The sequence below is a fragment of the Embiotoca jacksoni genome, unplaced genomic scaffold (genome assembly GCF_022577435.1).
Source record: "Embiotoca jacksoni isolate LCO1_2020_lvr unplaced genomic scaffold, fEmbJac1.0.p SCAF_5, whole genome shotgun sequence".
Lineage (NCBI taxonomy): Eukaryota > Metazoa > Chordata > Actinopteri > Embiotocidae > Embiotoca > Embiotoca jacksoni.
Genome location: NW_027185403.1, coordinates 1,612,157 through 1,638,075, shown reverse-complemented (window position 1 = coordinate 1,638,075; position 25,919 = coordinate 1,612,157). Strand labels below are relative to the sequence as shown.

At 42.8% G+C, this 25,919-nt stretch overlaps 1 protein-coding gene across 11 annotated transcripts in view; it reads right to left on the bottom strand.

The window, feature by feature from the left end:
- LOC138211068 (teneurin-3) overlaps positions 1-25,919 on the bottom strand; it is a 185,607-nt gene that overhangs the window by 14,622 nt on the left and 145,066 nt on the right. For 9 of the 11 annotated variants that reach the window (XM_069170649.1, XM_069170650.1, XM_069170651.1 and 6 more), the window contains 7 exons: positions 20,520-20,639; positions 18,196-18,457; positions 16,407-16,674; positions 15,300-15,443; positions 6,312-6,561; positions 4,065-4,085; positions 1,262-1,494 (listed from right to left, as the gene is read on the bottom strand). In XM_069170649.1, the coding sequence (XP_069026750.1) occupies positions 1,262-1,494; positions 4,065-4,085; positions 6,312-6,561; positions 15,300-15,443; positions 16,407-16,674; positions 18,196-18,457; positions 20,520-20,639 (1,298 nt within the window). The remainder of the gene's footprint in view (positions 1-1,261; positions 1,495-4,064; positions 4,086-6,311; positions 6,562-15,299; positions 15,444-16,406; positions 16,675-18,195; positions 18,458-20,519; positions 20,640-25,919) is intronic. The other 2 variants (XM_069170654.1, XM_069170657.1) reach the window with 1 other exon arrangement.

Genomic DNA, 25,919 nt, shown 5'->3' with positions numbered 1-25,919 from the left:
GTGGAGTTGCAATAACCATTTGTCCCAAACTGGGAAAATACATTAACGGGCCGTGCCAGCCTCCACATCACTCTCCGTGTCACCGTGCTGCTTAATAGAGACCAGCACCTATGGGAATTCATTCATACCTCACATGCAGGGAGACTGTTTTTCATTCGCCACATTTGGTTTGAACATTCTGCGGTTTTGGATGCAGACCGAGAGCTGCTGATGTCAGGAACGTGTAGCGGATGATTGCTCGTGAGTTTTTCGAGACAATAAAAATGTTCCGAATATATGCTGTAACTTTTTTTTTTTTCTTCTTCTTCTTCAATGAAGTCTTTAAAAGCTTCCATGGAAGGTGAGTGGTTTGGTTTGACCTGTGGCTAGGTCTCCGCAAGATTGCTTTCTGCTAAAACATTGACGAGCCGAGGGAGCCCACGGTGAATCCTTGCGAGCTGGCTATTTGACAGTCTGAGATTCTCAGACAGATGAAAAGTGTCACATTTGAGCATAGTTCAGCAAATGTCTGAGAAGGAGTAAAAAAAAAAAAAAAAAAAAAAAAAAAAAAAAAAAAAAAAAAAAGAGGAGCCATCTGCTGTTTCTTCTCTGGTCTCGGCTTCCACCCACTCCATCATTAGAGTTGCTCCCTCAGATTCCCTTCGCTCGAGCCTTTATCTCCCAGCTGAAGCTGAGCTATTGCAGTTGGCATTCAGAGTGGGCATCAACTAGTGCAAAACAATTCATCCTGGCCTTTTCTTCCAGAAGAATTTATGGAAAGTGAGCAATCACGCCACAAACGACACGAACGTCCATGTGCTATTTGAATGTGGGCAACAGGTTGTGCGCAGCGGGTATCCACTCGTGGTTAGGTTTGACTTTCATCTTGAAAAAAAAGGCCCGGAGACTTTTACTTTCACAAGAGCTGTTTGGGAAGCAACAATCTCCAAGAAACGAGTAATACTTTTAAAGGATTTATGCAAATATGCAAAAATCACTTATGCATTCTGTTTTTGGGGGTAAAAACCACAACTTTTTTTTTGATTGGGAGCAGCAGCGCACAGCCTTAATTTACAAAGAGTCTGTGTTTTCTGCTTAATTGACAGTCCAGCTTACTTCTACTTTCAACACATGGGCCACAACCGGAATTCATTCATTAAAATCAGCGGGGCAGTAGCTGGCACGGAGCCCAACGCGCGCGTAAATGTAAATCTAGCAGTTGGCACTCCCGTGTGCCGCCCCTCAATTTGAGTGCAACACCGTCATTAGTTGTAAATGATACCTTTGGGTCCGGTGAGCGAGGCCTCCGGAGCTTTGCCTCCATCGCCGCAGTGGTTCTCGTCAAAGGGCAGACAGTGTTCACCGGTTCCTGCGACCACCTCGGCGTTGGACTGCAGATCCTTGGTGCCCGTTAAGGTTTTAGGTCGGTAGATCCTCCGGGAGTTCGTGTCCGACACGAACAGCTGGCCGGTTACTGGATCGGTCGCCAGGAAGTACCGGTGCGCCGGGTTGTTGCTACGGTTACAACGATAACTCGGTTACATACTATTATTGCAGACAGCGTTTTTCTTTAAAAGCCTTTTTTCTTACAGCGCAGACTGATTGTTCTTAAATGGAACTAATTTACCTCTAAAATTCAATCCAATGCATCAATCTCTGTAAAATGCCCTAAACTACCTCCAAATCCTGATTTTCCCAATTTATTACATTCGAAACAGGTTTTAAATTACGTGTAAAGTGAAGAAGTTAATACCAACGTTCAGTCAGGTTCTGTTCTAAGTATTAATGCTGCCATTAAGAGTGTCATTTTCTAAAACACATACCATACATTGCTAATGAAGTGTACCAGTTCCTGCTTAAAATACAGACCCTATTATCAACTCAGAATTAGTAACAACATTGTCATGTACATGGATAATGAAGTGAGGAAGGGATTAATGGCTATTTGTAATGCTGTGAAAAACTGTGTGAAGAATTTCTATAGCAGAAAAAGTGGGAAACAGAGACGGTTGAAAAGATGGAAGTCGAACAAAAAGATTTAACATGAAACCACTGCAGAGGGGTTCCAGTTTACAAAACATAAATGACAAACCTGTGTGTGCCAGAATCATTTAATGTATTGTCTCTCCCGGGTGGGGGGAACCCTTTGGAAATTACACAAATGACTGGCTCGCCTTAACAAACAACATTGATTCTGATTCTGCTTATTTGCCTTCTCTTAACCATCGCATAATGGATGTAACCTCTTCTGGATCAAAGAGCAAACATGGCAAGGATTAGGAATCAAACGATTTTTTTTTTACAGTGCATGATTGACTAATATCTATAATTTGATAAAAAAAAAAGGCAATTATATTATAATTTTGTGTGACGCTCACGGTTGATATTTAAGAACGATTGAATTAAGGCAGAGCTGATGCATAGCAGGTGCTTAAGTGTCATTAAAGAGCTCAAAAACAGAGGCAGTTACTGTGAAAAATAACTTGCTCTACAGTGCAGTCATAAACATGGTTGCACTCCAGCTTAATGGTACCCCTCTCAGTACTGGCTGACATTGAAAGTGGATAATGTGATGGTAAAATAAATGTGGCAATGAAACATCTTTGTGAAATGATAAACATGGAGTCATAAAACTTGACAGCTATTATGAGTCAAAATAAATGCCCCAAAAATCGGAGGTGCTTGCTTTCAAGTTCCTATAAAGAATGCAACAAGTGGGACGTTAGTAACCCTTTCTTTTACAGTCAACCTGCAGGGGGTGGACGTGATGAATGAGATCCCGGTGTGGCGTTTTAAAACCCAATGAAAGTCATACAATAAATATTACCTTTGTGAAGCTTCTGACATTCAAACAGATGCGTGTACGGAAATTGTAAGGCTTTATTATCTTGGTATGAAATTGTGTTTGGTATTCAAGAACCGCCACCAACTGTGGTCACAAAATCGGCAGCTCTTCGGTAGAAATAAAACAAACTTCCACCTGACGGCCGCGTCAGGCTTCTTTTCCCCGTTTCATGAACCTTCCGCTCCATCTCAGAACGTTTTTGCCCCACCTGTCCCAGGTGCGAGCGCAGGTGCGAGTCAACTCCTCATTAAACAATCACTACGTCCCGGGTAGCTGGCATCGTTCTGCAGGCAATCAGAAACTTCCGACTGATCCAGAATTTAGCAGCACTCGTGGTGTCCGTCTTTCACACGTCACTCCGCCTCCGCAGCGCCTGCCCTCCGCTGGCTTCCTGCAGCACCTCGGGGGTCGGCTCAACGTTTTTTTTTATTTTATTTTTAACCGAGTCACGTCCCCTCTCTCAAGCTAATGACTTATTAACTAAATGTCGTGTTGCGTCTCTAAATGACATGGCACGCATCCATCTCATTCCGTCTCAAATTACAAATAAAGCGCATTTGAATTCAACTAAGAATAAAATAGCACCAAATGAGGCAGACAAATACGTTTTAAATTCACATGTCCGTATGCAATGATCCCGTCAGCGCACTGCAGGCATTACCTTGACAGCCAGCTTAATAAAGTTACTCCAGTTTTTTTTTTTTTTACTCTCCGGAGCACCTCAGGCACGTGCGGTCAAGTTAATCACTGGAATGATGTAATTGCCACCAACGTGCATCTTCACTTGATACAGAGCCGTTGTCTTAATCATGAATACAAAGCAGTTGTGGAAGCCCCTCCGGAAGGGAACATCTGCCAAACACCATCGCTGCAAATGTAATTATAAGCTTCACAGTGATACTGTTTATTGCAGCACACTGATATTGGACTACACTACGTTTGATATGCAGGTGCTAATTCTACATTCTTACATGAACAGCCCCTTTTTTTTTTGTATTTATAAACAATGTTTTTAATCTGGACAGGACTTATTTTACACTTTGTCAATAATCCCACTGCACTAATTCTAACAGCCTCTTCTTGTTTAGATGTAATCAAGCTATAATCGGTTTGCTCCAATAAACATGGTGATCATTGTTGCTAAAGACGACTGTAAAAGGGAGAGTTATTTATGTGTTTATGAAAATGATGAAGTGCAGAAAGGACACAATAAAAACATGCACTAAGATAAGACACCTACCTGTGTCTAAAGTCTTTATTTCTATGACAGGGGAAAGGGGGAGCAGGAAAAGAGGAAAGAGAATCAAGGTGAAATGAACACATCTTAAGGGGATACTTTTCATTTTCAAGTTTGTCATTTGTCTAATCGGACAATTTCTTTATAGTATTTTCTTATTTTTTTTGTTATTTCTCATTGAAACACGAGGAGTGAGTAAAACTGGAGCAAAAAAAATTAATTGCTAAAAAGCACAATTTTCCCTCCAAGAGTTTGGTGAAGGAAAAAACACAAATGGCTAAAAGTCTGAAAAGTCAAAGTAGTCCCCTTGAAGAATCAACAGAGCCGCGAGAGAAAATCACATTCAATGACAGTCAGAGGTGGCACCGCGGCGGAGTTACAACCCACAGAGAGGAAAAAAAAACATGTTCTCCTGTGTTCATAAAGGCCCCATCCCGCATCACCGCCGTGTTTCTCAATCTGACCACTCATATCGAAATATTGATTCAGCCACTTACAACACACTGACCACTGAAGCCAGAATCTAAATACAGACTGTATGCGAACAGCAGCTGAAAGAGATTCAGGGACCCCCATTTATACTCCGCATAATACATACAAAACAAAAAAAACCCTGAAAGGACTCGGGTCTTTGAGTGTTTGAAAGAGACTAACAGCAAATAAGCAAACCGAGCTACTCCTGTTCATGCAAGAAATGAAGATACGGTACATTATGCAAAGACATTTGCACTCTTTCTACTGTATTGGTTTATAACTGCCATCTAGTGTGAAGGGAAATTTTCCTTGGTGTGTTTTTTTTTTTTTTTTTCTATCGTGTCAGCCTAAATCTAATAAAGCTAACGCACCTCCTCGATGTAGTGTTTAGTCCTCTTCTCGTAAACAAAGGGAAACAGTTGCTCGGAGTCATAAACCATCTCTTAAACTATTATTTATCTAGGAAATTGTTGCTGAGCATGCATGATTATTTGCAGCGGCACCCGGCTTCTAATCCATACCGTCACACACTTCCCAAACACCAGAGGTGCTCTGCAGCGGCCGATGCCTGCGCAGGTAAGCCAGCGAGGTTCTAGCCGTGGATGGGAATATTATCCAGTCACTCACTCATTTCACATTTTCAGCGGACGTCCACGTTCGTTATCGTAACTTTACAAACCACTCGACGTACAACAACCTGCCGACAGCGTGGTGACCTACATCCTTTTGAGGCCGTTTCCATGTTTGTCATATATGTGTCTCGTGGAGGACGATGGCCCGATGTACATTTAATCAACATCTGCCACTTTGAAATAAGCCAACTGGCCGAATCAGAGTCATTGCTGGGAGAAGCCAAATTGGCATGTAGGCGTAAATCATCCCAATTACACGCTGAAGACAGGATGTCTTTCCTAATTATAGAGATGGATAGGCAAAAGATTTCAAATTTCTATGGGTAGGGGAGAACGATGCGTGTGACTGAAAGTCTGTCCACCGTGCCATTTTAGTTTCCCTCTCCGTGCTGACGTTTGATACGCGAGATATTTCTGGTTTGGGGTCAGTTTTAGTACGCTGCATGATTTTGTTGTTTGTTGTTTTTATTACCTTTTCCTTTTTTTTCTTTTTTATAAAAATCTATGCATTACAATTTGTATTTTAAAACTACCACAGAGTACTAACATGCAAGTATTTTCTTTTGACCTTAAATCCTGAGTTTATATTCAATATATGGATTCATCTTTTCATATAAAAGGTAAAAACTTTAACCTTGAAATTGCTATAAGTTGTTGAATGGTCAGGAGTAACAACAAGCTGCATAATAAATGCTGTAATTTTTAAAAGACCCCTGCACCTTTTATGATGTTTATAAAATAATCTACTTTGAATAACACTGTGTCTGAAATGTTCCCCCCCTCCACCAAAAAAAAAAATCCCCCTCAAATATCTTTTAAAAATCTTTAAAATAACATCTGTTCCTTCTCACTCATTAAACATTTCAGAATCTATGAATTTGCAAATATTTTTCTAAATTTTTATAGCTGCACACAAGGTGTCTCATTTTTCAGTCTAAAGTCTATTCTCAATGTTTGTTCAGGTTTCCACATTATTATTGTTGATCGTGCAAACTATTTGTGATGTCACAAATAATGCTGGTAGTCCCGCCCCTTCACATCAAATTTTCAACGAGCACACAGCAGATGAAAACAGCTTTCTAGTTTCAAACTTGGCACAGAAAAGCTCAAACATGAAAGCGCAGGAACACAAAAATAGTCTTACCGGAGCTCCATGATACTCGTGACGTTGCCGGACGGATAAATGCGGCGGATATAGTTGAAATCTCCGACATACAGACTTCCATCGTTGCCCCACGCCAGAGCCACCGGGGCCAGCAGCTTGTTGCCTTGGGCCTGCCCGTTACAGCTGGGACAGGAGATGCTCCTGCGCCGCCCGTTCCCCATCACGGTGGAAATCACAGGGGGCTGCAGAGAGATGAACTGGTTCTCCCCGTTCCCTTTGTATAAAATGCCTGAGAAACAAAAACAGCGGTTATTTGCAGGTGTGAAAACAGGATTGGTGTTTGTCACTGGTGGCATATAACTGGACTCGTTATTTATCCTTTATTTAACCAGGAAGTCTCCGGAGATACATGTGAGGGGAGGGGGGGGGGGGAGTCTCCACGGATTTATATGTAACAGATCCAGATAAAATGGAAACATGGAAATACAAACATTCATTTTTAACAATAGTGTGGATACCACCGGCTACCACTAGAGGTTGGCTCCAAAAAAGCTCCAATTCAACTAGTCTCATAAAATTTTCAGTCAATAAAATTCATCCACGAGTTATATTGGTTTTGCTACCTTAAGTCAGTCCCTCTTATTCGTTTTCTGGCCGTCCATCTGAAAATACTCCCGTCATTAATTTAAAAATAAGGTTCAAAAAGCTTATTGGTTTTAGGGGGCGTGTCTGTTTGATTGACAGGCCTGCGGTGGGCAGGACGCAGTATCGTCGGGTTTCCAGTCAGACCGAGTCAGATCCACTCCCCCCCCCCTCGAGCTCGCTCAAATATGGTCACTACAGGCTCCAAACCGCTCAACTAGCAAACCGGCCGTTCACAAACCAACGGGTGACGTCACTGCTGGTTGCCGCCTGTGCCACTCGCATGTGTCTCTTTGTAAGTACTGAAATAGAGCTAGGAAGAAACTGTGTGAACAAAAACAGACTCTCATAAAACTAATTAAAAAAAAAAGTAAATTTAAAGTTTTAGAGATATTTGCCACTATGTTTTTTGTCTCCAGCCTTCAGGATTTTTCGCAGGGCTAACCCCTCACATCTCCAGTTACGGACTTTACACACAGATATCAGAGTGTATTTCAGTGAAATTTTACATATTTCTTCTAAAATGTATTCTCTCAACCATAACCCGAGATCCATTAGCCTCTCTGTCTTATTTCAGAAATGTGAAAGGCCTTTAAAGGTTGCCCTCAGGACACACTGCTAACATGTTTTTCATTAAAAAAAAAAAAAAAGTGAGGGAAATTATGGTTTAAATGACTTGGGTTTAGATTTTGTTGAGTAAAGCTCAGACAATGATTTGATGTAAATAGTACAGGGAGTAGAGACTGCACACAGGCACACTGCCGACCATTAATTTAACTGATATACCCCCAACACCTCGGTGCTGTGCAACGCTGCAGAACTGCTTCGGCGGGTTCCTGGAAACCCTCCACCGAGCACGAATATATATTATGTAAAATAATGTTCTTTTAAATTGTCAGGGAGCATGTTTTCGCCAAGTCACAGAGAGGTGGTAAACATAAATACAGTGCCGTGTACCTCCCCCTAGTACCGGTGCCTACATTTCACTGAGGACTCACCGAAATTGGTGAGTCACTACAGATTAATATTTTAACAAGGAGCAGATATAAACTGGCTTTTTAGGGGATGCTGATATAGTGGGACTCTCTTCAAAGGAGAAAAACACATCAAAGGGAAAAAGTGCATGCTGGAAGCACTTAATTATTCACATCCAGCAACTTGTGAGAATTCACACAGCCTCTGTCCTAATTAGTGGATCTATGACACCACTGAATGGCCACATAATGTCATTCTCCCACAGCGTTGTACCGCGAGCCGCCGGTACCCTGGATGTATGTGAAATCAAGCGTGCCGCCGCGCCGCTTGTCCCCTCTCTGATTAGTTCCTTTCATTGATTTAATTGATTGAAGGGCGAATTCAAATTGCGGCACGGTCTGGCGAGACTCTCGACAGGACGATCTGACCAATCCATCTTTTGTATCCGAGAGCATTATACATGAGCCGCTAACAAAGACAAATAGGTCCGTGGGAAGGCTGTTTGAGTGTGTCTGTCTGTGTGTGTGTGTGTGTGTGTGTGCGTGTGTGTGTGCGTGTGTGTGTGTGCGTGACGCCATCAAACGCGCGACCTTGGGACTTTAATTGAAGCGTGATCCATGTGTCCGCTCCCTGAATGAAACATACAGTCTGATGAGCTGGGGAGGTTGACGCAGCACCCAGAAAACACAGCTGCAAATAACAAATAAGCCGTGTAATCCGACTGGAACGTTAATGTCTGTTTGTGTAATAACTTCTTAACATTCTCGGCGAAGACAAAGACGTTTTCTGATATCGTGGATGTAATGCAGTGTGTAGGACATGGATCGGTTGCAGCACTACAGCAGCGGAGCAGTTTGGCTGACGTTCAGCTTTAAAAAAAAAAAAAAAAGAACGAAAAAAAAATGAATGCTGAGGTCATTTTGGCAAGCTGCTGTGGTCCTCTCTATTTACACGTCCATCACAGTTTCCTGTACACACAAGTCTTAGCATAAGCTATTAGACAGCCTAATGGGATGGATTAAATACACTTATCAATCATCAGCTACCCTCCACCATCGCGACACACTTAGTATCGACACCGTTCCACTTTGATTTTTCACACACACACGCACGCACACACACACACACACACACACACACACACACACACACACACACACACACACACACACACACACACACACACACACACACACACACACACACACACACACGACTGGCCGCCAACTTGGAGTGAGTGAGCAGATTAAGGTTCAGCTTCCTCCCCTCAAGGACACTTGGTCATGACACATTACTGCTGATGGTTGTTGCGAGGATCAAGCTTGTGACGTCTCAGCTGGAGAGCTGCACTGATGGGAATTTGGCTTCTGACTATCCGGTGCCCCCGGGCTGTGGAAGGGGACTCCTACAGTGCCCGGACTAAAATGGCTTTTGGAGTCCATCAACATATACTCTTGAATATTTTATATTCTAACTTCACCCTGCTCCGAGTTTGGATGCAAACTTAGAAAAAGCTGTAAACAAAACTTGCTTAAAGAAAATTAGGTCCAGCTACTTTGTTTCATGAGACAAATTCGCAAAGTTTTCTGAAACAAACTCTCTCAACAGATTTTGCAGAGGAGACTTCAAGTCACAGTTATGGCAGCTGAACAGCCGTCAGGGACGTGTCTGCTCATTGATTAGTAAATGAATGTGTGGAGGCGGGTTTCAGATTTTGGATAGAAGTCTGTAACTAAAAAAAAAAAAAAAAGAGAGAAATCCCTGTTTCGCTTTGGCACAGTGAGGGATAAAAAGACGCGTTAAGAAAAAGTCTGTTGTCTCTAGTTCCAAGATCACCCCAGTACTCTTCCATCCGACAAGCGCACGGGCCGTAATGAAATGTAGCTACATGTCACGCTGCATTTGCCACGGCACTAAACACTCTGACACAGTTAGACTGTAAGAGCAACATGGAATTTCCCAAATAATAACCAAACGATACGGAAAACAATCTAAACTATAAATGTGCACACAAAACAAATTACAGTGAATGAGACGTGGAGCCAGCATGGAGGCGATTTTCTATCGTAGAAATTACAGTGGAAAATAGAAAACTAGAAGAGGAGTCATTACAGGAATATTTGAGCAGTCTGCCAGTAAAACAAAAAAAAAAACCCAAAAAGAAATGATAATGTTTCGCTGGACCTTCCCAAACTGAATTGATTCCTCCCTTAGAATTATTACAAAGGCAATAATTTGTTTGATACGAGGCTAATTTGTGTCATGTAAAGGAAAAAAAAAAGAAGGCTTTAATCTCGACATCACAGCTTCTGAGATGATTAATGGTATGAATGCAGGGCCGAGGCTCCGTACCTGATAAAAAAAAAAAAAAAACTGGAGCGCCCTGAGCAATGTCACCTTGGTGACACAGAGAGAGTGCAGAGACTGGTAGGGGAGGAGTGGGAGTGTGTCTTAATTGCACCCTGTCCTTCTTTGTTCTCCTTTGCACTGTGTCATTCTCCGAAGATACCACCCCGGCTCACCCCCTTGAACCCGATGGAGGCTAAAAGTGGGCAGGGAAGCTCTCGGTGGCTATACTGTAAGTACACTCAGAGAGACACTGAAATCTTGAACTCTGGCTGTGCTCAAGAATCAGCTATGTTACCCGAGATAGAGACAAGCTGCAGATCGAGGGAGGGGGGGGGGGGGGGGGGGGAAGGCATATCCACTTGTAACGAAAGAAAGGAGGGGGCAGCAGGACATGACTGAGGCGCAGACACCAGCAATTTGCCTTATCTGGTTTGACAGGCTGTGGAGTGGAGGCAGGGAGACGGAGAGGGCTTCGGCTCGGGCCTTTTGCCACGAACGATGAGAGAAAACGTCCTCAGATGTTTCGAAGTGGTGCGAAAACGAGGCGGCAAGCCACAACAAAGAGCGATAGCCGAACCGCTGTGCAGCTGCAGAGGACCACCGCTTGCTAACACGTCGGGTGAGGACATTAGTCAAGGTTTACAGCATTAAAGAATCAATACTGGAACGGCATTGAAGGCAAACACTGATATTTGGATTCATCTTCATGCCGACTGAGGATATCGAACTGCACTCCTCGCCCAAAAAAAAACCACCCACGTGGGCCATACATCTCAAATGTCACAAATTGACTGAATGCAAGACTGAATAATTCAGTTTGGATGTAGAAAATGCAAAGGGAATAAAACTGGGTGCCTCCTCGCCACCTCAGTAATACAAATTAATGTGAGGGCAAACAAGATAGGATTACCGATAGGGTTATGATGCTCTGATGCGAGCGCTGTGTAAACCGGCATGGCAAAGTCACTAACAAAAACATTTCACAGTCTTACCCGCACTCACTGTCTTTGGGTTGAGCTAATAGGATTGCAACATGAACCCCCCCCCCCCCCCCCCCCCCCCCCCCCCCCCACACACACACACACACACCCTGTTTGGCAAATTGATTAAGCTCCTGTCAGACAGGAAAATGAGACAGAACAAGTTTGCTCAACTATTTATAAATCTTTTTAAATTTAGTCAGACTTTGCCGTGTGTTTTTCGGAGCGGTGTCGCAATAAGACAAGTGATAAGTGTGAAAAAAAAAAGCCTCGGGGGAGGCCGCAGCATTTACAGCACAGGAAAAAAAAAAAACCAACAAAAAAAACTCGACACCATCTGGTTGTTGTTTTATTTCTGTCATCACCGTTTCCACGTACGAGAAACAAGCCTGAACACGGTGATTTTTCACGCACAGTAACATTTTGATTTTCTGATAAATCCAGACGCACGAGTGAAGCTCCGTCTAATAAAGGACGCAAACATTAGCATATCAGACGCGCCGGCTGCAACTATCTGGTGATCGCAAATGCACCCTCACGACGGCTACGACTCCTACTGTGATGCTGCAACAGCGAAGGCTGCGGATATGAGAGCGTGCGTGTGCCACACTTTGAGACAGGTGGGACGAAACGCAGTGCACCAGCAGCAGTCAAGCTCGAGGCAGATTTCTGTGTTCTTCTGCACACTTCACAAAACCTCAGGTTCCGGACATCTTGACAGATTGGGTTCGGCGATGGGCTCCTACATCTCTGCTTTTTTAATGTTCAACAAAAGAGGCGGGACAAAGGAAAAGGAGCTGCTTCCCTGACATGTTTACAACAAACACATCTCACAATTTTGCGCGATCTCCGAGGTGCGAGGTAACAGTTATACATGCAGTATACATGAATGATGTTACAAAACCCACCAAGGTGCTGTGGGATGAATAGCATTGCACCTGCCAATTGTGGGTGAGCATGTAAGATGCAATACAAAAGAAAAAAAAAAAAAAAAAGACCATATCCTGGAAGTAGGCAGAGTTCTAGCTACATTCCTCCCTGCAAACTGACCTCCTCCGGTGTAGCCAAAAAACAATTCTGCTAACAAAAATAATCTCCGTGGTTTAGTTAAAGTTAGATGGACCGGGCCGAAAAAGAAGAAACAGATTTATACTTTTGTGTCGGGCGGTTGCAGAGGCAGCGAGAGCCTCCGGAGCTCATGTGAACCGAGTTATAAATGTAAGTACACATGAGGGCTGTGGAGATACCACACAGAGACCACAAGAAATCTGGTTGGTCAGCTCACGCCGCTTTTTTTTTTTGTGTGTGTCTCCTACGTGTTTACGACGCTTGTAAAAAAAAAAAAGAGAAAATACAATTTCAGTATCAACACCTTGAATACATATCAAAAGCTGTTGTCCATTTTAATGCACTATTTGCCAAACAAAGCCTTTAATAGTGTGCTGTTAAATTAGAAAACTAACCTCACTAGACCTACTGATAGTGCCTTAAACTACTACTTATTTACCTTGATAAATACATCCCATTTCAAAATAAGAACTTGATGCAGAACTTTAAGCGTTGCATTTAAAAGACAGCAAATAAAATGTCATTTTAAAGTGATTCGTTCATCTATTGCGCAGAATTGATTGCATCAGTGACACATCGCTGGCACCTGCTTTCAACATGAAGGGCCGACCTGTCGCCTCATAAAAGCTCAAACAAAGCTACAGTTAGTTATTATTTCCGCTTTCTGAAGAAGGGATCTTGTTTCAGCTCGGAACAAAGAAAAGCGGAAAACGTCTCCCCGTTGTGACCTCTGAGTGAGCGTAGGTGTACAATACAATAGCTGGGATTGTTGCTACTGGCGACCCCCCCCCCCCCCCCCCCCCCCGTCAGGCCCCCACCCACCCACTCACCTGATGAGCACACTAGGAAAACTATATTCTGCACGAGAAGAAGGTGCAAATTGTAGCTTGGCTCCGCCCACCTACTGTTCACAGCTTCAGTTTTTGCTGTGATTATATTCGGGAAACCATGTTTGCATGATGGATTGTTCAGACACTCTGAAGGGCCGACCAAACAGCAACCGCTTAAGAGTGGCTAAGTGTGATGACGTTGAATAATGGGGCTAAATGAAGCGACACGCACAGTTGCAGCGATGCCAGCACACATCGAGGAATTGAAGGCGGAGTCTAAACATTTGTTTAAAAGTTATGTTTGAAAGTCTATTTTACATTGGTGGAATTTGGTTTCTTTTCTGTCTTTTAAAAAAAAAAAAATAATAATTCTGTGATTGTTATTTAAAAACAATGCCAGCAGGTTTTGAGGATTTAAGAATAAAATTAATTTAATGTTCAATTCCCCACATGGCGTTGCACTATGCTAACATTTGGGGAGAGTCTCTGTCGTTTCAAGCTTGGTAAGTTTCAGCCGACAAAATACAGCTGCTCCAACAGTTTCAATTAACCCGAGGTACAAGCCCATTAGGATGCAACTACTGTGGCCAGGCTCTGGTCCTGCTGTGAAGTTGGGTCTGGCAATACCGGGCTACAGAAATTGTTAATGATGAAAAAACTAGATTGACAATTTATTGCTGAGCCTCTACATTTAAATGAAGATTTACATTTAAAAGTCTGTTTGAAATTAATGGAATTTGGTTTCTTTTTTTTTTATTTTTTTTTTCCCAGGACATTGCCCTTTAGGAACCTGATGATGGCTTAAAATATGAAAGAAGTTCAAAAAAAGACCCCACCAGGACAGTTCAGTCTGCATCGTTATATATCACACTGAACTTAAACTGACCTGCACCTCTACCATCTTCAATCTGAAACATCCCTGTCAAGAAACATCAAACTCGGTAGAAAAAAGTCAATTCCAAAAACACCACGTTGCTCTGTGATTTGAAGACACAAGAATCCAATGACAACCAGAAAAACTATTACCAGAAGATTTCCGAGATGCATTTGTTGTTAGTGCACTCTAACATATTGCGTTGTTTGCCAATAAAACAGACGGAATCCTTTATTAATTTCTCTATGCTCTTTGAAAGTGAGTCATGTATAATTTATCTGGGACTCGAAAGGGATAAAATTATTTTCCTAAAGAGCTTAAACCATACTTTAGAAATGAGCAACGTCCAAATATTAAAAACCCACCAAAATGAGATAAACAAAAAGACAAAACAACTGAGGATTCATACAAGGCCTATTCAAACAAAATACCTAGTCACAAACAGCAGTCAGACAGTGTGAGTCTAAGTTCTGACCTTGAGTATTTTTCAGATGAAAGGGACACAAATTGTGTTGGACAACTGGAACAATGATCGAGAGCCGGAGTGGGTTTAATGTCAAAACAGCGTTGTAGCGAAGTGACAATGTCGACTACCCCGAGACCCTGAGGCGCACTTCTAATAATTGCAGTCATATTACTGCCTCAAACAGTGGTAACACACTGAAACCCCTTTAATAGCGCGCTGCCTGAATCCTCCAGATTACAGAGTGACCTCGTGGTGCTGTAACCCAGCGGTGACTGTGTATTTGATCGTTACTTTATGTATGTTTTCACTTCCTCACGTCTCCGCGGCGGCGCGACAAAGACAAACTCATGTCCATTTATTGCACCCGCCGATTAAACAGAATCTGATTGATGACGGAGCAGGAAATTAATTAAGTTTATTGAATTAATGCGGGAATTAAACATGACGCCTGTTCATCAAAAAAAACGCGGGGCCTCTCACGAGCGGGCAAAAAGGCCGACTTCTTCCCAAAATAGCTGAGTGCTGTGGAACCGTGGCGCGCCGTGCACCCTGGTGACTTACTCGCTGATTTATTCAGTCATTACTGTGAATGATCGGCCCTTCAAAACTCTCCTCTATTATCTGCAGATGGGATGACGAACCATATTTCATTTTGATTCAAGTATTTATTGCGGTGATTCAGGGTAAAGACCACCTGCCTGTAACCCAAAGAGGCCACGTATCTCTGCCCCACAGCCACACACACACACACACACACAAACACACACACACACACACACACACACACACGCACACACACACACACACACACACACACACAGTCTATATACGAGCATGTCTTACCATTCTGAATGTCCAATACGTGGTGTTTGTCTAACATCCAGCCTCCCATGTTGGCGGCATCCAGTTCGTAGCCTTGCAACACGGCCGTCCTCTTCTCCCAGAGCACCACATCAAGGCAGGACTCGTATTCATACCCCACCGACACTGAAAGTAATGACAGCGGATGAACACGGTGAGCAAGGTTGCAACCTCCTTACTTGACACTTACGGCAGCAATGAGGCTTGTAAGACATTCAGCACACGTCGGGGCTGTTTTTCCCGTGTTCGCCGGCTTCTGCTGACTGTAATTTTCTCCAGCTGGGATGATTTTAGAAGACCCATGGGGGTTTCTGTGTCTCACCTGCACTGTTTGGATTTTATGCGCTCTCCTCTCATTTGTCTGTTTTATCTTGTGTAAAAGCAAATAAACCACAACGCGAAAATAGCGTGTAAAGTGGCGCGAGTTATTTAAACAATAAACGGTTCAGATGGAGAACATTACAGTGCAATATGCTGTGATATGGTTACGGCCATAAGACATGGACGGATCCCTTTGATTGTCGCGGTTGTGAGGTTTTTTTTTCTCTGTAACAGAATTTGCCGCAAAATATTAGAATGCATGTGCTACTGCACGTCATTCTGTGAAACAAGACCATAAGAACAATGAATACAGTAAAATCCTTAAAACGACACTTAAATTAGTTTAAACAATCATAATTAAAATATTCTGTTACGTGTGATCTGGTCAAAAGATTCTGTCATTTCGCTTTCCACCAGTCAATGCCGCGGCTCCTTGCTTAAGTTTTTGAGGTTGCTGCCTCACAGGCAATATTTTACTTCGTGCACAGCTGCTGAAATATCATACATGCAAAACAAAGAAGTCAGCGAAATGAGCAATGGCCTTCAAAAAAAATGCAGCACTGGGGGATTTCAAGATTTCACACCAGCTGCTAAATCTTTATTGCGCCTGGTAACAAAAGCAGCGCCGGACTAAATTTACAAAAAGTGAAAATCAATCTTCAGGAGTTGGACCAGGGTTCACTGCATGAAGGTAGCACGACTATCTACCGGTGGGGCCGAGCTTACACAACATCTTCAGTAGGCAGCAGCTTCACAGCAGGAACTCACCCACAGCCTCTGCTAGGCCAAAGACCTTTTGATTGTAGGCGTCTGTTTTATCCCAGAGGAAGGTGTAGGAGAGGTCGGGGAAGGCAGGGAAGGACTTCTGGAACTGACGGCCCATGACGGCAACCATCAGGTGCACCTTCATCAGGCCAAAGGGGAGGCGGTCCTGGGTCAGGAGCACCTTGAGGATGGGCTTGTAGCCAGCTGCCCTGGAGCTCAGGTAGACCAGGTTGAGGTCGCTGCCCGGTATGGCCACTTGCTCGTGAAGGACCTATGATTTTAATTAGCAGTCAGAGCGGTGCCAAAACCACAGCGTGAAGCAGAGACTTAAGTAACACAGTTGACAGCAGTAACAAGAGTCTGTATTTAATAAAGAGAATGATTTCAATCACGGTAAATCAGTGGTTCTCAACTGGTACAGCTTAAGGAGCCGCGTTTTTCTTTAGCCATAGAGTCTTGACGCAAATCTTTGAAATGTTTTGAGCCGCTTAAAATTATTGAGCGAAAAATAGCAGAGTGAAGAACAATGCCATCGTGCACTGTTTAAAAATATGAAATGAACAAAAAGAAAAGTGTAACAAAAGTGCAATTAGGGCTAAAAACCCAATTAAGTAAAGGCAGACTTGTCTGGTGACACTTATTAAGTTTTAAGAATATAAATCAAACTGTATAAGCTAATAGGGCAGAGTATTCTTTCATTAAATAAAAAAGAAAAACGTATCGAACCCTAAATCTGTTTACAAATGCCCGAGTGAAAGCAAACTACAATTGTGACATTGTTAGTTTTGGTAGTTACTGTCAAGACAAGTAGACATTTTGTAGACTTCAGGAAAAAAAAAAAAAAAAAAGCTCAAATTTTTTCTCCTTCGACTTTTTGTTTTCACGCCAACCAATGGCACCCACCAGTTAAGAACCACAGCAATAAATAATAAATAAAATATATGTGATGTACCGTATAATAATATAATATATCGGAATTTCTACAGTAAACTTAAGGTCACAACAAATCTTTGTTGCCCTATAGGAGCATTTTTTTTTGTTGCTAGATAATTATGTTGTATTCTATTTAGTACAATGAAACATTAAGCAGTCAAAATAAACAAAAGACCGTTTTTAAATGCCATATCACAGACTACAATATTCTCTCTGCAAAGTAAGCTAACTTCACAGATAGTAACTGAATTCTTCACTATTAGTCCGTGGGAGACAACACAACTCAAGTAAATGTTTTAATCTCTCTCTCTCTTACAGCGTCTCAGTTCTTGACCAGGTCGCACATCAGATGACCACAACACTCACACTGACCAACCCATTTGGATTCCTACCCTCGCCATTTTTTTTTTCTTCATTTTCTAACCCGTTTGAACTGTAAAACGTGCAGAGTCCCATTTTGCATTGAGGGATTTTCAACACTGATTTGGGCCAAATGGATACAAAACAAATCCTGAGGCATGTAGCCTCCATGTGATGTGCCCTAAGAAATCAGTGTTTCTGCGAGACAATTTATGGCTTAGTATTCGGGGAGATGGCTCTATTCAATCAAAGCCCAAAGGCGAAGTGAAAGTCAAATCTGACTGTTTAACATAAGCAAGAAAAGCAGTGGTAAAGGAAGATAACAGCATTAATGTTTCTCCGCGCCTGTGTATTTGCAACGCCGCAGCCTGCAACGCTGCGATCAAACACGAGTCAAATTATTAAAGTCATTCAAAAGTATCAGATAGGAGCTGAAATGTGGGATCGGCCATAAAAGTAATGCGATGTCCTCAGGTCGCCCCCGCGGCAGCCGTCTCACCTGCGTCTCGGGGATGATGGGACTGTCCTCCGGTGACGTCTTGTACAGAGTGGAGAGGGGCGTGGCCAGGATGAGGGGGTTGGGCCTGATCAGGCCGGTCAGGTAACAGCTGGGGATGTCGTTCTCCTCTCGCTTCATCACCACCGTGTCCATCACGTGGAAGACGTTCCAGGGCTGCCACACCGTGCGGTGCAGCGAGGGGAACGGGGCGCGCTCGTAACTCAGCGTCAGAGAGGCACCGCCGTTGGCCAAGAGGTCATACCTTATAATATAGTGAAAACATGGAAATATAGATTAAAAAAACGCAAACAAAAACACTGTAGAGTGATGATCTAAATATAAAGGTTCAGAAGTATCTGCTAAACCTTCTTATTTGAACAGTTTTGGCTTCATTTCTATTGGTTGTGATAACATTAGACACTCCTCATCAAAGCAATAATGAGAAAGCATTTTAACATCAAAAGCCGACGGGAAAAGATAATCAGACGAGTTGCGAAGTCAGTTGTTTCACCAACGAACCGCTTGGTTCGAAGATAAAGCGAGACCCAAAGAATTTGCACAAGTGATTTTCCCCAAGAAATCACTGCAAGAGGAAGCAACAGTACGTCCAAGGAAACTTGAAATCTTCTGAACAATGTTGTCACATTCCCAGATCTCATCGTTACCATTATCTCAGTGATTTTTTTTTTTGGTTTTGTTTCCTACCGAAAAGAATGATGGCTAAAAAAAAAAAATCGATTGGTGTAATTTTGAAACTTTCCCCTGTGGTGCAAGGCAGCACAATAAATATGTATTTCAGGACTCGCCTGATAATCCTTTTTCAATTGAAAGGGAAAACTTTTCCCGATCAAGCGGTCTCCCCACTTTTCAGCCTCCATATTTTACTGTATTATCATTCACTGAATCTAATTTATGACTTTTGTTCACCCACGCAAGGTCTCAGAAGACACTTTATGGTTGAATTTGGTTCGCAGTGTTGAGTCTGGGGAGTTTTCTGTGGTGAACTGGTTTTAATTAGTACGACATTACTCAGGGAAAAGTTACTGGTTTGGAAATGAAGGGCGAGTCTTTGAAGTGCTGCTCTATATATTCGGCGAGCTCCACTACCCAGGGGGTAAAGCATCTGTGTGGTGACATCGCATGCAGTCACACGCACAATGACACACACACACACACACACACACACACACACGCACGCACACACGCGCACACACATGCACACACACACGCACATGCGCACGTCAACAGCCAAGCTGTGCAGCTGACCTAAAACAGCTTCCTTCTCAAGCTCTCTCCCCACTTTGGGCAGTGAGGAGCTCACAGCTGCAAGAGGCCGGGCTTTGATGCTGCCTCCTCCCCCACACCCCCAACCCCCCTCCCACACACACACACACACACACACACACACACACACACACACACACACACACACACACACACACACACACACACACACACACACACGCACGCACACACACGCAGACCCGCTCCTCCCCACTCCTTCTTAACACACTGAGCGGATCTGTTGGCCAACCAAGTGTGATTATCCCCGACCATTTATCACGCTCCTTGTCAGAAGAGTTACAGGGCGGAATATCTGAAGAAATCAGCTAATCCTCAGCTATCTGGGGACCCGAGGATTGTGATTCATAACAACAGCTGTACAATTCTTTGCCACTCAATAAGCTTTTTATTCCACACCGGCAACACATAAACATGGCCTCTGTCCGTCGAATTTTTTAACGAAGGCCCGGGTCTGTAATCTCGGATGACCATCTGTAATAATAAAGCTCCTACCTGAGGTGAACCCTCCCAGTAAAATATGTCACATGTCTTGTATGTGTTTGCACTGCCATTATTAAGAACCCGTCTGCGGTAATAGCAGGAGAAGGTCAGACAGTAATCCCATGTTTTACTACACCGCGGGCAGATTGATTCTACCCTCGCTGATTCAATGCATTTTAAACAGCTCGGTTCAAAATGGCCTCCACCACTGTGACATTTGCATGAGGAATTGTTCGCGGGCACAATGTGCTGCTGTTTCGATTTGTTTCGAGCGCTTTTTGGACAACTGCCAGGACGATTCTCCCTCCGTTGCGACAGCTTTTCTCTGCGTTTTTCCACACTGGTCCGGGGGACAGCGGTGCATGTCACAAAGAAATCGTTGCAAGGGCACAGGTTGAAGCCGAGGACTGAGCTGCCAGTGAGAATCCTCCTCTGTTTACTTGGACATGTAAATCAGCGCTGATAAATGGAGATGGATCGCCGTGTCTCCCCGCATGCTGCACCCACTGATGCATGTGCGCACAGAGACCCCCTCTTACATGCCGTCCTGCCGCGTGACGGTGTAGCCGTACTCCGGGTAGTGCAGGAAAGACACGTTGACTCCAATCAGCGGTGTCCCGTCTCCCGTTAGGACCTGACCCCGGATGACTGATGCCAGACTGTGCGGGGGCAAACAAACACAGAAAGAGACAAGTAAACAAACAATGCCAGCCGGCGTCAACAAGCGGCCGCTGCATCAGCGCTGCTAACAAACTGTCGTCCCGTTTGCTGGCGGCGGGAGCAGAGAGGTATGATTAACTGACCGTGAGGAACACACACACACACACACACATATGTCAGCGGTTGTTACTCATGGAAATGCCACTTTACAGATCCCCTCTCTGTCTGTTCACTGCTGTTAGGAACCCATAATTCAGCGGGGTAAGGGTTTTCTGCTCGGATTTTGCAGTGTCTTGCACATGTATTGCAGCATTTATATCCCACAAGGACACAGAAATTGACGCTTTTTTTTTTTTTTTTTTTTTTTAATTTTTTTCTCCGCTCACTTAAACCCTGTTTTTCCACATTTTTAAACATTTATTATGACAAGATGCAACACACACTGCTGTGTATGGCTCAAAAAGGCGTTTCAATTTGAGGCCGTCACAGAAAACTGAGGACATAAAAGCTAAAAGAGTGTAAACACACAGCATATTGTCTGGCCATCAAGATTCACAGTTAAATTATCAGTCTGCTAAGTAAAGTCAACTTGGTAAATGAGGTGTACAATCCTCCCAGCGGTGAGGCTATCAAATGAGATTCATGAGTGCAGTATAGTATCACGGTATTGTTATCAGTCTGACCTTGCTGAACTACGAATTTCCCCTAAATTGTGTCTGATATACGTGGGATTGTTCTGTAGAGTATTTTTTTCCTGCAAAAAAGAAAGAAAAAAAAAAGAAGCTTTTTGTCAATGTCACTCGTGTGATAAATGTCTGTGGTAATACCCGCGATGAAAGATAATGTATCAACACAAATTGTGTTTCGAACAAGCTCTTCAACTCGGTAACAGATATCCTCTTGATGCGAGAAGTTGAAGAGCTCTGCGGCTTACGTGTCAAGAGGCACTTTATAGGAATACAGAACAACAAAATGCAACGCTGGAGGCAAAGTGCCACCAAAAACAAAAAAAAGACAAAGAAAAACTGAAAAAGGATTTTTGAAGTAAAGAAAAGCAATGCAGAGACATAAAGGAGGAGTTTGGATGTGAATGGACAATGGCATTTGAATACAAAAAAAAAAAATTCAAACGTTAGGCAGAGAAAAGTCAAAATGTGAAGGTCTATAGAGGATGTCACCGCTTACAAAAAAAAAAAACAGGAGGGGAGATTCTTGTGAGCACAGTCCGTCGTCTCCACCAGTATTTTTACCTCCATTCACACCTGGTGGCTGCCTTGAATAACCCACCTCCTACAGCTGGCCAAACAGCAAAGCCATTGGAGCAGGTAGAGGGGGGTGGGGGGATGGCGGGGGAGTTAAATGCTTCACTTCAGGGCACCACTGTGGTAGTTAGTCTAGCATGGGAGAGCATTACTCATTCACTTTCCCCCACTCAGATTTTACCCTGCTGGTAAATGGATTTGCTTCTGGTCAAAAGGTTCCCCACCTTCCAGCATCTCCTCCGCTGCTTTCACTTAAAAAAACAAAACAACCCAAAAAACCGTATTTTCGATTTATAAATCACAGACACAGAAGATTAATGCGGTATTAAAGCCTCACATCTCCTCTGCCATTATTCAGTAGGTCTTGTCTAACACCAAATTCTCATTTTTGTTTTCTTAAGCAATTTCTCAAGTGAAGGCCTTTTGTTTGAAGGTAAGAGGTGAAAAAACCCCGCTATATTTCTACGTCAACGTGTAATCATCCGACACTTCTCAACCACAGAAAGTGAATTCATAAAGTGTTTTCCCCGCATTTGTCACGAGCGGGCCAAAAAATATGTCCTATTTTGCCACTTCATCTGCGGGTCATTACGTACATGAGAGCGATGATCAACAGCTTCAGCCCCTCTCTTATTTCCCTTCCCCGCTCTAAGTCTGGCACAAGCATCTCCCATCGTTTATTTACCGGCTCAAAGAACAAGGCCACTTAAGAGACTCGGCGAAGGTTCACTCTCTCTTCCCCGTGTCTCTATTAATCTTTGGAGAGGCAAGATGGACGCTGGAAGAACCGAACGCCAAGTCGCAGCATCTGCTGAAACCCCCCACCCCTCCTCCCAAGAAATGAATCATGTAATTCGTGCATTCTTATCTATCATTGTTCCACACTGGCTGGAGGAAAATAAAAACTAAAATAAAAACACCATCTGAAAACCCAGTGGGACACTTGTGTGGGGCCATGTGATACGGCTGGTGGGGGAGGGGGGCGGGGGACGACACCACAACACATGTTTTACTCTCCGTGCTGTACGCGGGACAAGTTTACTGCCGGGGTTGTAAAAACCTGACCGCACGCTGAAATCTGCTCCCTTTCTCTCGGCTTTCTTAGAAAAAAAAAAAGAAAAAAAGAAATAGAAGGACGGGAACGACCTCTAACTGTTTCTCATTTCTGTACCGTTAGACATCAGATACTCCACAACTCGGCGTCACACTCGCCACTGTTGTTAGAAGCCTTTCTTATCTGGCATTGTTCCAGTGCTTCACAGACTCCTTTTTTTTTCTTTTTTCTTTTTTCTTCAGAATGTATACTCTGCAAAGGCTGTCAATAAATTATTGACTCTATAACCTCAAACGGATGTAAAATAAAAAAGAAAAATAGGTCGCCAAACAAACTCTGCCACTCCTGAATTCTACTTCGTTATGTGACTCTATAATTTCATGTAAACGGTATTCATGTCGATGTGATAAGTAAAAAAAAAAAAAAAGGTAATTAATTTAGTCAAATGTAGTGGTATGCAATGTTCGCAGAGGCGATAAAATGCTGTTTTTGATTAGTAAAGTAACTTGTACTCCGAGATAAAAAAAAAAAAAAAAAAAGGGGCGAATTAATATTTTGAGCAAGAGAACTAATGCCGGTGCCAGACATGAAATCGACAGTAAGCTGAAGACAATGAGGATGAGGATTACGGAGGACCCGACTGGGGGGGAACTGCCTCATTCTATATTTTCAGTAAAGCATGCTATTTACATAAGGATTACTTTAAACTATTGGAGGAAATACTCCCAAAGCCTTCTGCACACAGTCGGCAATCATTTTGCTCTCCATCAGTCTCAAAACAAACTCGGCTCATGATTTTGACCAGACGTGGGAGAAGAGTTATAGCTCTGGTGAAGAACTATAACTCTGACTTCTCAGTTTGCACTTTGATTTCGCGCAGTAGTCTGATCATCGGGTGAGATCTTTTTTTTTTTTTAGATCAAACTTTTCATGCAATGTCTTTACCTTGGATAAACACTCTAACACATGCGTTCCTGCAACAAGCAGAAGAGAAACGTGTAGGTGTTACAATGAATACAATGAATACATTCCTGAAATTGAAATGTCACAGGTTTCATGTCCATCAACGTCAAAACGTCTTTGAACGACAATAAAGCACAGTGGAGCGCTGGAATGATGTGTGGAAGGATGTGTGCAGAGGGATATGCGAAGGGGAAAAAACACTAAAACTTCTTGAGGAATATTAAAGAGAAATAATACCAAAAAAAACAAGACTTAACTTTGTTAACTTTCTAAAGTGGGCCGTCTCAAGTGCATTGGATCGTGCATTTAAGGTCTAAATCCACTTTCTGATGGCGGAAATGCCAAGTAGTAGGAAATAACGCTGCTCTACAGAAGAAAGAGATCCGCTCGTGCAGGTTGACGTTAACACAATAATACAATCACTACAATAATCATCTTTTACACTGCCGCCTTTTTACTTTTGATCTTTTTCATGTTTGCGCGTTGGCTGCACGTCCCTGTGTGTAACAGGACGAGTGCCCGGCCATGTCTCAGTTTAAGACCAAACACGCCCATGGGCGCTCAGATGGACGCTGGTACTTTTGCTATTTAAACAACCTGGGCGCTAGAAGTGAAAATAATAGCGGCATCGGTCTGGAACTGGCAAAGACACGTGCGATGCTCTTGGTGCTGTTTTGCACCGGTTGTAAGATGGAGCCCAAAGAGTCCAACGCTGCTCCATGAGGCTGCATATAAGCTCAGTGATGCTAATGTCAGCATGTGAAGATGCCTGCACTGAGCATGTTCACATCATTAGGGATGCACAATATTGGATTTTTTTTTTTTTTTTGTGTGCCTGTATCTGATATATAAATATTTTCCAACTCATTTGGATGATTCCCAAAACCTACATACATGCACATATGTTGCTGTCTTTCTAATTGCAGAAAACATCAAGTCTTTCTTGTAGTGGAATCGATATAATAATAAGCCTACTCTAATCGCGGTGGACCACTGGCAGATGTAGACATAAAAGACAACGATTGTCAATACGTGCACAAATTAAAATAAGAAAAAAACATGCTATATTTATTTCCATGTAACATTTTCTGTCAAACAAATCCATAAGAGTCATCTCACTCAAAGAGGCTTCGACGATGCTCTGCCCTCACACGATACCCACACACAGGGCAAATTTAACCTTTATCACATGACAGTAAGTGCATCCAACAACTGCGCAGCAATTAAAGCCCCTAACAGAGCATGACTTAAAGCGCCTGTCATGACGGCAGACATTTTCATTCGTGCCGATGCAGGTATGTCATTTGTCACAAAATTGTTTGCAAGCTATCATCTGCTAATGAACCCTAAAAAACAAACAACGCACAGGCAAGACTGAATGTTATCAATCTTTAAGGTATTTGGTCAGACACCACCGACGTGATTACCGTACATCTTTCGGGGAACGTGACTGATAGAGATAGATAGAGCTAATGTCTAACAATAACATTACACTAAACACTTTAAAGTCCTCTACCTTGCAAAAACAGTTGTGAACAAAAGAAAAAAAACAAAAAAACGTGAAAACTGTCATCAGAGCAGAAAATCTATCAAGTAACACAAAATAACATAGTAGGTGTGATTTTAATATATTCTTACTGAGTAATAACTTACAAAATCCAGTAAAAAATAAGTGTATCATTGTTTGATGTTCTTTTGTTGAAAGACCAGTTAAATCATGAAAAGCTTCCCAGCTCAAATCAAAGAAATGTCTCTAAGTGTTGCGGCCTCTGATATACAAATGTACTGTGTGATTGGCAGCCCGCTGATGATTTAAAAAAATAAATAAAATAAAAGTGAAAATGCTGTGAGCGTGTTATCCTGCTGCAAGAAACTTCATTCTCATGTTCCTACAGTCATAAAGGCTACTTTCAGCGCGGAACAAGCTCACTCTTGACCTACTTAATCTTCACTTGTTAAAAAAAAAAAAAAAAACACAACACACTGTAAACACACTCGTC